This window comes from Rhinoraja longicauda, chromosome 9 (genome assembly GCF_053455715.1).
Source record: "Rhinoraja longicauda isolate Sanriku21f chromosome 9, sRhiLon1.1, whole genome shotgun sequence".
NCBI classification, from domain to species: Eukaryota; Metazoa; Chordata; class Chondrichthyes; order Rajiformes; family Arhynchobatidae; genus Rhinoraja; species Rhinoraja longicauda.
Genome location: NC_135961.1, coordinates 43,537,895 through 43,551,678, shown reverse-complemented (window position 1 = coordinate 43,551,678; position 13,784 = coordinate 43,537,895). Strand labels below are relative to the sequence as shown.

General features: G+C 40.2%; 1 protein-coding gene across 11 annotated transcripts in view; it reads left to right on the top strand.

The window, feature by feature from the left end:
- The window catches only part of cep170aa (centrosomal protein 170Aa), a 90,913-nt gene that overhangs the window by 12,243 nt on the left and 64,886 nt on the right, over positions 1-13,784 (top strand). For 9 of the 11 annotated variants that reach the window (XM_078405346.1, XM_078405347.1, XM_078405341.1 and 6 more), the window contains 4 exons: positions 5,496-5,585; positions 10,359-10,440; positions 11,068-11,123; positions 11,276-11,411. In XM_078405346.1, coding sequence (XP_078261472.1) covers positions 5,496-5,585; positions 10,359-10,440; positions 11,068-11,123; positions 11,276-11,411 — 364 coding nt within the window. The remainder of the gene's footprint in view (positions 1-5,495; positions 5,586-10,358; positions 10,441-11,067; positions 11,124-11,275; positions 11,412-13,784) is intronic. The other 2 variants (XM_078405345.1, XM_078405344.1) reach the window with 1 other exon arrangement.

The following is a 13,784-nucleotide window of genomic DNA, read 5'->3' as shown; positions in this document are numbered from 1 at the left end:
TTGTTTCTTTAGGATTGGAATTGGTTTCCTAAAGTTGTGTGGCATATTTTAATGAAATAGAACTTTTAAAAAGTGACAAGAATGTAGTGCAGTGAAAATCAACACTTGCACTTCTTTTGTATTCCTTCTCAGCCTTCAGAACCAAATATATCTGGACATGAACCCTCTAGCTTAAAGTTGGAAATGAGTAGAAATTATTATTTGCTCTTTTTACAGTCGCATGTTCTCTTTGCGCTTCACTTTAAAATGCATCTTTTTTACAACATTAATGCATTAATTTCTTTAGTTTGAGATAAATATTGGTTTGAGAATGTAATATGCTTTGTACTTAACACTGGGTTTTAGCATAACATAAACCAGTTGGATAACAATTTGTTCCCTTCCAGAGAAAAAAGTTTTTAAAAAAATAAGCTGAGCTAACCTGACTGATCATAACTGATAAAAACAGAGAAATCTAAGTTACCTAAAATTGCAGAATTCAATATTGAGTCCAGAAGGTTTTAACGTGGCCAGGTGGAAGATGAGGTTCAAGCTTGTGTTTAGCCTCGATGTAATAGTGCAGGAGACCATAGATCAATGGGTCAGAGTGTAAGTGAGATAAGGAACTAATCTGACAGACAACTGGAAGCTCAGGGTGTCCATCTGGACTGAATGCAGGTTCTGTCACCTAATCTGCATTTGGTTTCTCCAGTGTAGAGTTTACATTGTGAATACTGCATACAGTACACTAGACAGTCTGCCTCTTTGCTGCTATGTCTGTCTGTGACATATCTGTGGCCTCCTGCATTACCACAATGAAACTCACTGCAAGCTTGAGGAGCAGTACCTGCTGGCCATGTCGTAATCTTCCGGACTCTGTCTTGAATCCTACAATTTAAGGAAACTTGATTTCTGCAAAAAATAAAAATGTAAATCTAAAACAGAAAATTCTAGAAATGCTCAGAAGGTGAGGCTCTTGTTGTATTCATTGCCACTTCAGAACTATGTACCTGCACTCCTTAATACTCTGCTCTACAACGCTTCCCAGAGCCATGTCATTCACAGTGTAGGCTCAACCCTGGTTTGACTTCCCAAAATGCAACAGCTCACACTTATCTGTATAGATTGCAGGAGCAGAATTAGACCATTCGGCCCATCAAGTTTACTCTGCCATTTATTTGATCTATTTTCCCCTTTCAACCCCATTCTCCTGCCTTCTCCCCAGAACCCATGACAACCGTACTAGTCAAGAACCTATCAATGTCCACCTTAAAAATATCCATTGACAGCCTTCACAGCCTTCTGTGGCAATGAATTCCACACATTCACCACCCTCTGACTAAAGAAATTCCTCCTCATCTTTCTAAAGCTACGTCCTTTAATTCTGAAGCTTTGGCCTCTGGTCCTAGACTCTCCCGCTGGTGGAAATCTCCTCTCCACATCCACTATACTCAGGCCTTTCACTATTCGGTAAATCTCAATGAGATCCCCCCTCATCCTTCTAAAATCTAGTGCATACAGGCCCAGTGCCATCAAATGCTCATTGTATGTTAACCCAATCATCCCTGAGATCATTCTCGTAAACCTCTTCTGGACCCTCGCTAACACCAGCACATCCTCGGATATATGGGCCAAACTACTCACAAAACTGCAAATGTGATCTGACCAGTGCCTTATAATGCCTCAGGATTACATCCCTGTATTCTATCCCTCTCGAAATAAATGGTAGCATTGCATTTGCCTTCCTTACTTCTGATTCGACTTGCAGATTAACTTTTTGGGAATCATGCACCAGCACTCCCAAGTCCCTTTGCACTTCCAATTTCTGAATTCTCTCCCAATTTAGAATAGTCAATAGTCGTTTATTTGTCACATACACATAAATGTGTAGTGATATGAAACATTACCCACAGTTCAACAATAAGACCAATAAGAATAATCAATAAAAATGCAATAACACATACAATCATAAACTAACACCAAACAAAAGAAACATCCATCACAGTGAGTCTCCTCCAGTCACCTCCTCACTGTGATGGAAGGCCAGAATGTCTTTTTCTCTTCCCCTGCCGTCTTCTCCCGCGGTCGGGCTGTCTATGTATTAAACTCCATTAACCATTACTGGAAGTAGAGGACCTGACCAGCACTTCACAACTCCTATTGTCTTTTGTCTATGTTCTTGTTGGCTGCTTCTAGATAACCATTAACTCATTAACCAGATAACCTTCTTTACAGTTTATTCCTTTGATCACCTTTGGCATCTATGCGCCCTTACAAGTTGCTTTTCTTTCCTTCCCAGGTTCTGACAAAGGTTTTTTCACCGAAATATTGACTCGATTTCCTGTGTTTCTTATCCTGCAGATATGGCCTGCTGAGTATTTCCAGCATCTTTCAATCATTGAATTCCTGGCCCACCACCAAATTTTTGATGTTTTTCTTACTGGGCTATAATCAATCAAATGTTTGATTGAAAGATAAAGAATGGAAATAGGGTTTTTGCCCTATCGAGGACACACTGACCATCGATCACCCGTTTGCATTAGTTCTATGTTACCCCACTAATGCATTCACTCCCTACTCACTAGGGGCAATTTAGAAGCCAATCGGGATTCAAACCCGCCTGTCTTTGGGATGTAATAATAATATATTCCTTTATTTGTCCCACACCGGGGAAATTTACAGTGTTACAGCAGCAAAGTGGATAGCAAGAGATCATTCATTATAAATAAAAGTAAAGACAAAGATAAATTGTCATCAGTTTACTGTGTATTCCTTAAATGTTTCTGTTTACTCATCTGCTGGGAGCAGTGCTGGTTGTGCAGTCTCACAGCAGCGGGAAGAAAGTACCTCCTATATCTCTCCTTCACGCACTTGGGGTGATGGAGTCTGTCACTGAAGGAGCTACTCAGCGCAGTGACAGTGTCCTTCATGGGGTGGGAGTCGTCCAGCAGCGATGTTAACTTTGCCATCATCCTCCTCTCTCCCACCGCCTGTACTGAGTCGAGGGGGCAACCCAGGGCAGAACTGGCCTTCCTGACCAGCTTGTCAAGTCTCTTCCCCTCCGCTGCTGAGATCATGCTGCTCCAGCAGACCACTCCATAGAAAATGGCTGATGCAACCACTATGTTGTAGAAGGTCCATAGGAGTGCCCCCTGCACTCCAAAGGACCTGAGTGTGAGGAAACCAGAGCACCCAGAGATCAGAATCAAACCCAGTCTCTGGCACTGTAAGGCAGCAGCGCTACCAGCTGCACCACCTGGGTGTCCCTATTTTTCCTTTATTCTGTAGATCAGGGTAAGCATCTTTAGTAACATAGTACCAAATAACTTTTCGGTGCTGATATTGAAATCTGATTAAGTGACTTTAATTTACAGATATGGACTGTGGTCTTCAAGCTCAGTTTTTGCCTGTTGTCTACAATGCATTCACTTGGATGCTGAAGCTGACTAACTGATTCAAATATTGAAACTAACAGTCTAAGGAAAACAGCTAATGGTCTGCATTGTTTACTCACAATATTGGTCTGTGAAAATAGTGCATTCTGTAATATGCAAAATATGCATGAAATACTTAGCACAATGTTGAATTTCAGTACGGTTGAGCATACAGGATTTTGCAGCATAGGAATAGATTAAAAGCCAGGTAGGTTTATGCACCACACAAGACCTTAATCATCAAATTGTGAAATGGCTATGATGAGACAAGTCTTGGATAAAACTTCTATGTTTATTAGTTGCCACTTTGGTTGGAATCAATTTATCGGAATGCTTTGAGGGAAGGAAAAGTTTGAACCCAGTGGACTTCTAAGGAAGATCAGAAGGAAAAATATAGTAGTCTGTGAAATTAACTCCCTGGTTGAATGGCTGTGTAATGGACAATAGGTGCAGGAGTAGGCTATTCGGCCCTTTGAGCCAGCATTGCCATTCAATGTGATCATGGCTGGTCATCCACAATCAGTACCCCGTTCCTGCCCTCTCTCCATACCCCCTGACTCCGCTATCATTAAGAGCTCTATCTAACTCTCTTGAAAGCTGCCTGCTGTACCTGCATGCTTACTTTCAGTGACTGATGAACAAGGACACCCAGATCTCTTTGTACTTCCCCTTTTCCTAACTTGACACCATTCTGATAATAATCTGCCTTCCTGTTCTTACCACCAAAGTGGATAACCTCACATTTATCCACATTAAACTGCATCTACCATGCATCTGCCTACTCACACAACCTGTCCAAGTCACCCTGCATCCTCATAGCATCCTCCTCACAGTTCACACTGCCACCCAGCTTTGTGTCATCTGCAAATTTGCTAATATTACTTTTAATCCCTTGATCTAAGTCATTAATGTATATTGTAAATAGCTGGGGTCCCAGCACCGAGCCTTGCGGTACCCCACTAGTCACTGCCTGCCATTCTGAAAGGGACCCGTTAATCCCTACTCTTTGTTTCCTGTCTGCCAACCAATTTTCTATCCATGTCAGTACCCTACCCCCAATACCATGTGCTCTAATTTTGCCCACTAATCTCCTATGTGGGACCTTATCAAAGGCTTTCTGAAAGTCCAGATACACTACATCCACTGGCTTTCCCTTGTCCATTTTCCTAGTTACATCCTCAAAAAATTCCAGAAGATTAGTCATTAGACATGATGTTCCTTCAAGTGGAAACCAATTATACTCGAGGACTATGTAGAAACAAGGAACTGCAGATGCTAGTTTACAAAAAAAGATATACGGTGCTGGAGTAACGCAGCTGGTCAGGGAGCATCTCTGGAGAACATGGATAAGTGACATTTCAGGTACGGGCCCTTCTTAAGACTGAAGAAGGCTCCCAACTCAAAACGTCACTTATCCATGTTCTCTAGAGATGCTGCTTGACCAAATAAAACCTCATTGTTTAACACTCGTACACTATATGTGGGTGTTTGATGCTTTTGTTTCAAACAGCTAACAGAAAAAGTTGTATTAAAGACATTTTTAAGGTCTTTTTTTTTGTTGCAAGGGGCTTGTGATTATGAAATTATTTCACTTTAAATGCAGACCAGATCTTGGAGCATCCTACTAAGTGGTTGCAGTTACAATTACATTACTAGAAGCAAAGCCCTGACGACAACACTTATTTCTTCTCTATTGCCTGTAGTATGGATCAAGGTCCTGGGTGTCAGAGTTGCCCAGGGGCTTGCTCTACAGAAGCTTTGCTGTAAGTTTCCTGGTGTGCAAGAAGATTTCTCAAGCATCTTTGTAATAAGTAAGGTGCAAACTGGAAAGCCAAAAAGGAAAGTATAAAAAAAAGGTGGCACAATCAATGGGTGGATTTTGAAAAGATCGTTCAAGTCAACCTTTGATCATATGGGTGTAAATGCAGCATAATAAATTATAGTAGTAGCTATAATATCAATAAAGGATTATGTAATGGAGTTAATCCTATTTTGAAAAATCTTCGAGCAAATATGTAAGGGGAATTGTGCATATTCTGAGTAAAATAAAAGTTGGAAAAAATATTATTTTCTCTTTCACAGTCCCGCAGTGTGGACAAGCAACATGCCGTGATCAACTATAACTCTACTGAAGATGAGCATAAAGTAAAGGACCTTGGCAGTCTAAATGGGGTAAGTGGCAAGCCTTTGTCTGCTTTGTCTGTTGGAACTTGGTGTTAAGACATAATTTAAAAAATGCAAACTTTCAAACTGTCTTCTATTGACAAATATTTTATATAGAGTTCCTGTTTGAACTGATGAGTACTTGCAATATTTTCTGCTTTGTTTCCAACAATTTCAGTATTTTGCTTTTGAAACCCTTTATTAGTAGCATTGGGAGGTGCAAGAGTTTAGATGAGTTCTCTGGAACTCAAAACGTTTCTATTTTTTCCACTTTGAAGTCCTTCTTGAATGTTAGCTAGCTAACAAAGCCTTGGATAATTCTTCCCAATTTCTCCATTGTTGTCCCTGCTTTTATTTTCTTTATTTTTCTTATGTTCTTCAACATTTTTCATTATTTAAGAACTCCTGATTGGCCTGAATTGTGCAATCAACAGTTAAATGATGGCACTTGGCTTCCAAGCTGCCTGTGATGAACCAACTATTTCTGTGAGATTGGTTACTGTCAGATTTCATTTTGGAAAGATTCCTGATTTTTTTTTTGCTCTCTGGGAAGTCTCACACTCGCCAGTTGAGAAAATAAATTTATTATTTTTATATAATCTTTTTAAACTTTTTAATCTTTTTAACGATTATACAATAAAAAATGAAACATGCATATTCTCAGGATTAAGATGTTTACTCTATTAAATTGATCAGCACAAGGGTAGTGAAATCAATAAGTTGGGCTACCAATCTGGACTCGTTGAACAGCTGTGGAATGTTAATTAAGTTAATTAAATATGACAATTTAAAAAAATGTCTCGGTAATGCTGATGACGAATTAATGAACCAGATTGTGTATTCACAATTTCCTGCAGCAAAATATCCTTTAGCAAAATAATTCTGTACCCTCCTTTTAAACACTCCTGAGTAGCACTAGCTCCCTGTCGGTTTGCTCCTGGGCCTGGCCAAGATGGCCATTGGCGGGTCCAGGCAGCGGGTAGTCGATGGTCACACCACAGTCAGCAGCCTGCCCCTCTTCCGGGCCTATGTCTGTGCTCTTGTCTCTGGAGAGGGAACAGGCGATGTCCGACTCTGGAGACCTTCCGTGAACGCTGGTTGCCGCGGGAGGTCGAATGTATTATTGATAATGTTGACGTTATTTTAATTTGATAACTATTTGTTTGTAAACTGCCAATATAGGCCGTTTTTTGATCGTGTTACTTTTCAGTAATTTTTTGTTTTGAATAAAAGGTTTTTGTATATTTAAAAAAGCAATCTTTCCCAAAAGGATATTCATCCCCTTCTGTTCAAGTACAATCTGTCCCTCTTGTACAGGTAACCTGTCTTAAGAAATTCCAATGATCCAAAAATATGAATCATTGCCCCCTTCATCAACACATCCTCCATGTATTCACCTCCTATCTTCCTATTCCTGACCTCATGAGCACATGGTACCTGGAGTAATCTGGAAATTACTACCCTTGAGATCCTGCTTTTTAACCTTTGCTTAGTTCCCTGTACTCACTCTGCAGGACATCATCCATTTTCCTATAATTTGTGTCAATATGAAACATAGAAAGTAGGAGTAGGTCAATCAGCCCTTCGAGCCAGCACCGCCCTTCAATATGATCATGGCTGATCATCCAGAATCAGTACTCTGTTCCTGCTTTTTCCCCATATCCCTTGATTCAGTTAGCGCTAAGAGCTATATCTAACTCTCTCTTGAATACATTCAGTGAATTGGCCTCCATTGCCTTTATTTGTGGCAGAGAATTCCACAGATTCACAACTCTCTGGCTGAAAAAGTCCTCATCTCAGTCCTAAGTGGCCTACCCCTTATTCCGAAACTGTGACCCCTGGTTCTGGATTCCCCCAACATCGGGAACATTTTTCCTGCACCCAGCCTGTCCAATCCCTTAAGAATTTTATATGTTTCTATAAGATCCCCTCTCTCCTCCTAAATTCCAGTGAATATAAGCCCAGTCAATCCATTCTTTCAACACATGTCAGTCCCGCCATCCTGGGAATGAACCTGGTGAACCTACGCTGCACTCCCTCAATAGCAAAACTGTCCTTCCTCAAATTAGGAGACCAAAACTGCACACAATACTCCAGGTGCGGTCTCACCAGGGCCCTGTCCAACTGCAGTAGGACCTCTTGGCTCCTGTACTCAAATCTTCTCGCTATGAAGGCCAGTTACATTTGCTGTCTTCACTGCCTGCTGTACCTGCATGCTTACAAGGATACCCATGTCTCATTGCACTCCCCTTTGTAAAAGGCTTTTTGAAAGTCCAAATACACCACATCCACTGGCTCTCCCTTATCCAGTCTACTTGTTACATCCTCAAAATTCCAGAAGATTCATCAAGCTGTTTAATCATTGTCTGTCAGATCATCTTCTACCCTAAGAATGTTCTGCAGCTGTTCCGAGGCAAACAGACCTGGGATGGAGTCCTGTTTGCTGCCGCAGAATCTCCTGTCTGTCTCCCTAACTAATGAGTCTCTTATCACTATATACACTTGTACCTGCTGGTCTTTAACACGCCACTTGGAACAGTCACTGCTGGACACTAATAGCTGCTCTTTTAAAAAATCATATGCTGATCCTCCTCTCAGCTGCTCGTGCACAGCTGAAACTATAAGCTTGATAATGAGCAGAACTGCGTGGAATAGAGAGAATTAAATATTCCCACACCATCATATTAATGTTTTGCTGTGCTGTTGTATCAGTTGCTAAAAGTGATATAGAGTCAAACGGGCATCTGGAGGAAGAGTCCTTCACTAAGGCAGTTTAAAGGCAAATCACGTTAACCAGAAGTACCAAACAACTGATCTAACTTGGCTTCTTCCCACTATGTTAGAAGTAATTCTTCGTTTAATTCAATCCACTTTCCAAGAAGCTGGTTGAGGACATTGCTGTATAGGAAGACACAACATTCCAAGTGTGAAGTTATGGTTCGCCAGCTATAGGAAGGATTTCATTTAAACTGGAAAGGTGTGAAAAAAGATTTGAGGATGTTAGCAAGTTTAATTAAGTGTAGTTTAGATACACCATGGAAACAGGCCCTTTGTCCACTAAATCCACGCCAACCATCGTTCACCTGTTCGCACTCGTTCTTGTGTTTATCTCACTTCCTCATCCATTCCTTACACACTAGGGGATTTTTTTTACAGGGGTCAATTAACTTACACACCCGTTCCTGTTTGGGATGTGGGAGGAAACTGGAGCGCTTAGAGGAAGCCCATGCGGTAACAGGGAATGTTCAAACTCCACACAGACAGCACCCAAGGTTAGGATTGAACCTGGGTCTCTGGCACTGAGGCAGCACTGTACCAGGTCTGGAAGGTTTGAGTCATAACGAGAGACCAAATTGGCTTGGTCTTTTTATCTAGGAGTGTAGAAGGCTGAGATCTTGGAGATTTATAAATAAGGTGAAGAGTCACTGACCTTTTCCTCAGGTAAAAGAATGCCCTGTTCATAAAATACAAGACTAATTCAATTCAGTTAATTGGCACTGTCATCAATCCTCATCATCAGCAAAATCAGCTTACCATTACCCAGTTTGCGTTTCGTTAGGTGCTAGCCCACAGTTGCTGTCATTTTAAAGATGTATAGATGTTGAATTCCAATGTTTCTGCTTTCTTTATCATGCTGGAAAATCCTTGCCATTATCATTCCATTTGCTCAAAAAACATAAATCAACCGACTGAATTTTTGATGCTGTGAATCAACCAGTCTGTGCTCAGGTTCATGTTTGTTCCACTCAAGCATACTGTTAAATTAAGATCATTTTTAAAAGGCTTCATTTTATTGATAACAATCTTTTACATTTGTATCCAAGACGATTGAGAAATATTCCAGTATTGGTTTATTTTTTTCACGTGTACAGAGATGTAATGAAAATCTATTTTGCCTGCTATCCAGGCAAATCGTACCACACATGAGTTCATCGGTAAGTGAAAAGAAGCTGTCCAGAATATAGTATTACAGCTACAGAGAAAGGGCAGGTTTAAAAGGGAGTGCCAAGGCCGCATTGCGGTAGATTTGAATATCAGGAAGTCATCCTTCGCCTATGAGAGGTCCACTCAAAAGGCTGATAAAAGCTGGAAAGAACATGTTCTTGAATGTGGTGGTACACACTTTCAACAATTTGTATCTTCTGCCAGACGGGAGAGGGGAATAAAAGAGAATGAGCAGGGTGTGAGCAGTCCTTGATTATGTTAGCTGTTTTCCCAGGCAGTGTGGTGGAGATGGAGACGATAGGAGTGGGGGCAGGCAGTTCTGCTCATTGTGTGATGGACTGGGCGACGTCCAAGACCTTGTGGGCAGAAGGGGTGCCATAAGAAGCTGAGATGCATCTGAATAGGATGCTTCCGATGGTGCATCTGTAGATTTTCCTTAGCCTACTGAGTACAGACATTGTTGTTCTTTCTTGGATGGAGTACCAATGTGATTGGACTGCTTCAAATTGTTGGTGATATTTATACCTAGGAACCATTTCCCACTTCAGCGCCATTGATACAGTTACTACATGAAAGAGCAGTTGGTTATTTTATTTTGCAAATAGAGGATGTATGTGTAGAGAACTGATTTTCTGTGGAAATAGTTATCAGTGAAGTGTCCTTGTGCAATTTAAATTTATGTTCTGATATACGATCATCAACTTGAAAATAAACCTACTTCTGTCTCCACAGATGCTCCCTGGCCAGCTGTGTTTCCAGCATTTTCTTTTTATTTGACTGAGATTTGTTTTGACATAAAATATTACTGGTTCCTGACCAGAATACCTTTATTTTCAGACATTTGTTAATGAAGCCCGCATACCAGAGCAAACCTATATTACTCTGAGGATGGATGATAAACTTCGATTTGGATATGATATCCTTCCGAGTTGGTGAATTCTCAAATTTTACAAATTGTACTAGTATACTTAACAAACAGGATGTTCAGTCACATTTAACTCTTCTTATACTTATTCTCACACATGTCCCATGCATCTTTGTCAATCTGCTAACTTATCTATTTATTCCAATCTCCTTTGTACTTATCAAGCTTTTTAAAAATGTTTCTGCTTTTCTTAACTGCTCCTTAAAGTACATCTAATTTTAAGCATGTTTTGGGGAAAATATATTTGAACTTTTTTTAACTTTGATCGTGTCAAGGGTCAATTGAATGTTGAACAGCATGCAATCCCATTTGATTTCTCTTCCCCAGTTTTAAAACAAAGTCTTGCCCTTTCCAGATTACAATCTTCAATCAATTAATTGGATATAAATGTTATGTTTGTAAAGCACGAGATGGATGGAAATCATCATTTAGGATGCTTGGGACATCTTTTAATAAAATTAATTTTAATAAACTTTAACATTAGCTAGATTTACTCTACAGCTGATTTCCCTACTGCACATTCTGCAACAAATGTAAATGTTAATGATTTTTAAAAGTTAAAGATATTTTAATTTGCATGCTGTTACTGTGTTCCGATATTTCCTTAATATTTTTTACATACTAATTTGTTTACTGTGGTGAAAGGGGAACTGCGGGTCCCTGAGGAAGCACTTAAGGTAAGGGCTGTCAATAGTTGCTAAAAACTGTCTGCATTAAATATTATACAATAGAACATTCCACATGCGTGTTATTACTATTACGTAAGTAGAGAAACCATAGATGTGCATTTAAAGGAGAACCTTTGGAAATAACTGAATTTTGTATCTAGCATGAAAAGTTTACAAGCCAATTGCAGTTACAACAGAAACCTCCAGAGGTAGAAGAATCAAAGAAGGAAATTGACAGTTCTGTGGAGGCCAGAGCAGAGACAATGTCCAATGCAGTAGACTTGCACAAAGCTACAGGTAATTTGCTTGCCATTTTGCTAATTTTGAATATATTTTATTTTATATTAGTATTATCATTATTCACTCAAACATGTTGCTTTGATTTTATTTTGTCACTTTTCCATTAAGTGTTCTTTGGGATTGTTACATTTATTTTATTACATTTGCTTACTATTGTTCTCTGTATTTGCAATCATTTTGGTGCATATACACTTGACATGAACCATAAATAGGATAATAAAAAGTTCATAATCAAAAGACTAAAATAAAAAAGTATGGGATTAAATTTATTATGGCATTTCATAGGCATTGCAACTATTCATTATGATGTGCTGTGATATAATTAAATCAGTTGAGTTAAAAGTGTTTCCAAATAAATATAATATATGGGACTGAAAATATCTTGCACCAAAGCAAAATTTGAGTTTGCTATGTTTAGAGGAAATTTACTTTGGAATTTTTCAATTCTTAAATCGTCCTTATAATAGTATAAAATTAATAAAACGGGTTTATTTATTCTGTAGCAGAGTGGTTTGTTATTTGTATCTCTAGAATTGTTGAAACTTGAGTGCTTAATGGTCTCGTGTTGACCGATTACCCACTTTTGAAAACCTTTGGGTCATTTTTTTACTGTGCAGTACATAAATGCTAATTGTTGTATACATATGCTGCAAGTGAACATCCTGGTTTCTTGCTGAGACTCAAAAGGGGGAGTTGAAATAGTGAAGAGACTGATGTTTTTTGCAGCCTTTTAGAGATTTTCCTTCGACATTGTGCAGTAGAGCTACTTCATGTACATCAGAACAAGTAGCTTCCCCTTTGTATATAGCTTGACACTGAGGAAAATTGTCAAGTGGACTGTCTAATTCATATTACACCATCCACTCTCTATAACACTCTCCAGGACCCTGCCATTCACTGCAAAACCTACCTTGGTTTAACTGACCAAAAGACAGCACTTTTCACTTGCTTGAGTTAAATTCCGACCAGCAGTCCATGATCCACTTTGCCAATTGATCTATATCCTGTTGTAATCTTGGATAACCTTCTTCACTGTCCACCATACCACCAATTTTGGTGCTACATTCACATCCAAATTGTTAAGCTAGATGATCAACAACTAGACCCAGCACTGATCGCTGTGGCACATCGATGGTCACCGGTTCCAACCTGAAAAATAACCCTTTACCTGGTGAATCCTACCACCAAGCCAATTTTGTATCCAATTGGCTAGCTCTCTCTGAACCCATGTGATCCCATGGAACACCGTGTGGCACCACCAGCAGTGGCTGCCTCGCCAACAGTCTGTCCTTTCTACTTTTTGTTATTTTTAGTATGTGTTAAAAAGTATGTGTTAGTGTTCCTTGGTTTATTTTGTGCGTGGGGGGTGGGGGAAACAATTTTTTCAATCTCTTGCCTCGACGGAGATGCGATTTTTATTATTTTTGGGGGATTTCTTTTCCATATCGTATCTCCGTCCCCACTGCGGTCTAACATCTTGGAGTTGTCGGCCTTTCCTGTCGGCCTTTCCAAACCGCCGGAGTCTGCGGGACTCTAACATCGCGGAGCTTGCGATCCTTTTGCTGGGGATCGAAGCTCCAACCGCGGGGCCTGTGGACTTTAACATCATGAAGCCCCCGGTCTCTGGTGTATCGAGGCCGACTCGGGAGCTCCATGCCGCGGAGAGAGGGTTTCAACTGCCCCGACATGGGTTTCAACCACCCAAATGGGGGCTTCGATCGTCGGCTGTGGGGGCTTTGACAATCAATTTGTGAGGCACAATTTTTCCCACACAAAGTCATGCTGACTACACCTAATTAGTCCTTGTCCTTCCAAACGCAAGTAGATCCTATCTGTTATATCTCCCTCCAGTAACTTTCCCACTACTAATGTTAGGCTCACTGGCCTGCAGTTTCCTGGCTTGTCCTTGCAAGGACAAGCACCCCTTAAAGGCACAACGTTGGCCACCATCTGGTGAGAAGACTCTGTTTTTTTTCCAGATCATGGAGCTTTACCCTCAAGAATGGATGGTACAGATAGCAGTGTTGCTACCTCATTGCTCCAGCGACCTGGGTTCAATCCTCATCTCTGCTACCTGTGTGGAGTTTGCATGTTCACCCAATGGTTTCCTTTGGGTGTTCTGGGTACCTCTCTGTGCTTGTTTTTTCCAAGCTTTAAGTTTGTTTTGTTTGTATGTTGAACATAATTCTCACTGGCAGAATGTTTACAAGACATGTCTGGTAATCTAACGTTGTTATGGTAGATATGAGCTAGTGTTCTGAACTTAAAGAAAGGTAACTTTGAGGGTATGAGGCGTGAATTGTCCAAGATAGACTGGCGATTGATGCTGAAAGGGTTGACAGTGGACATGCAATGGAAGGCATTTAAAGG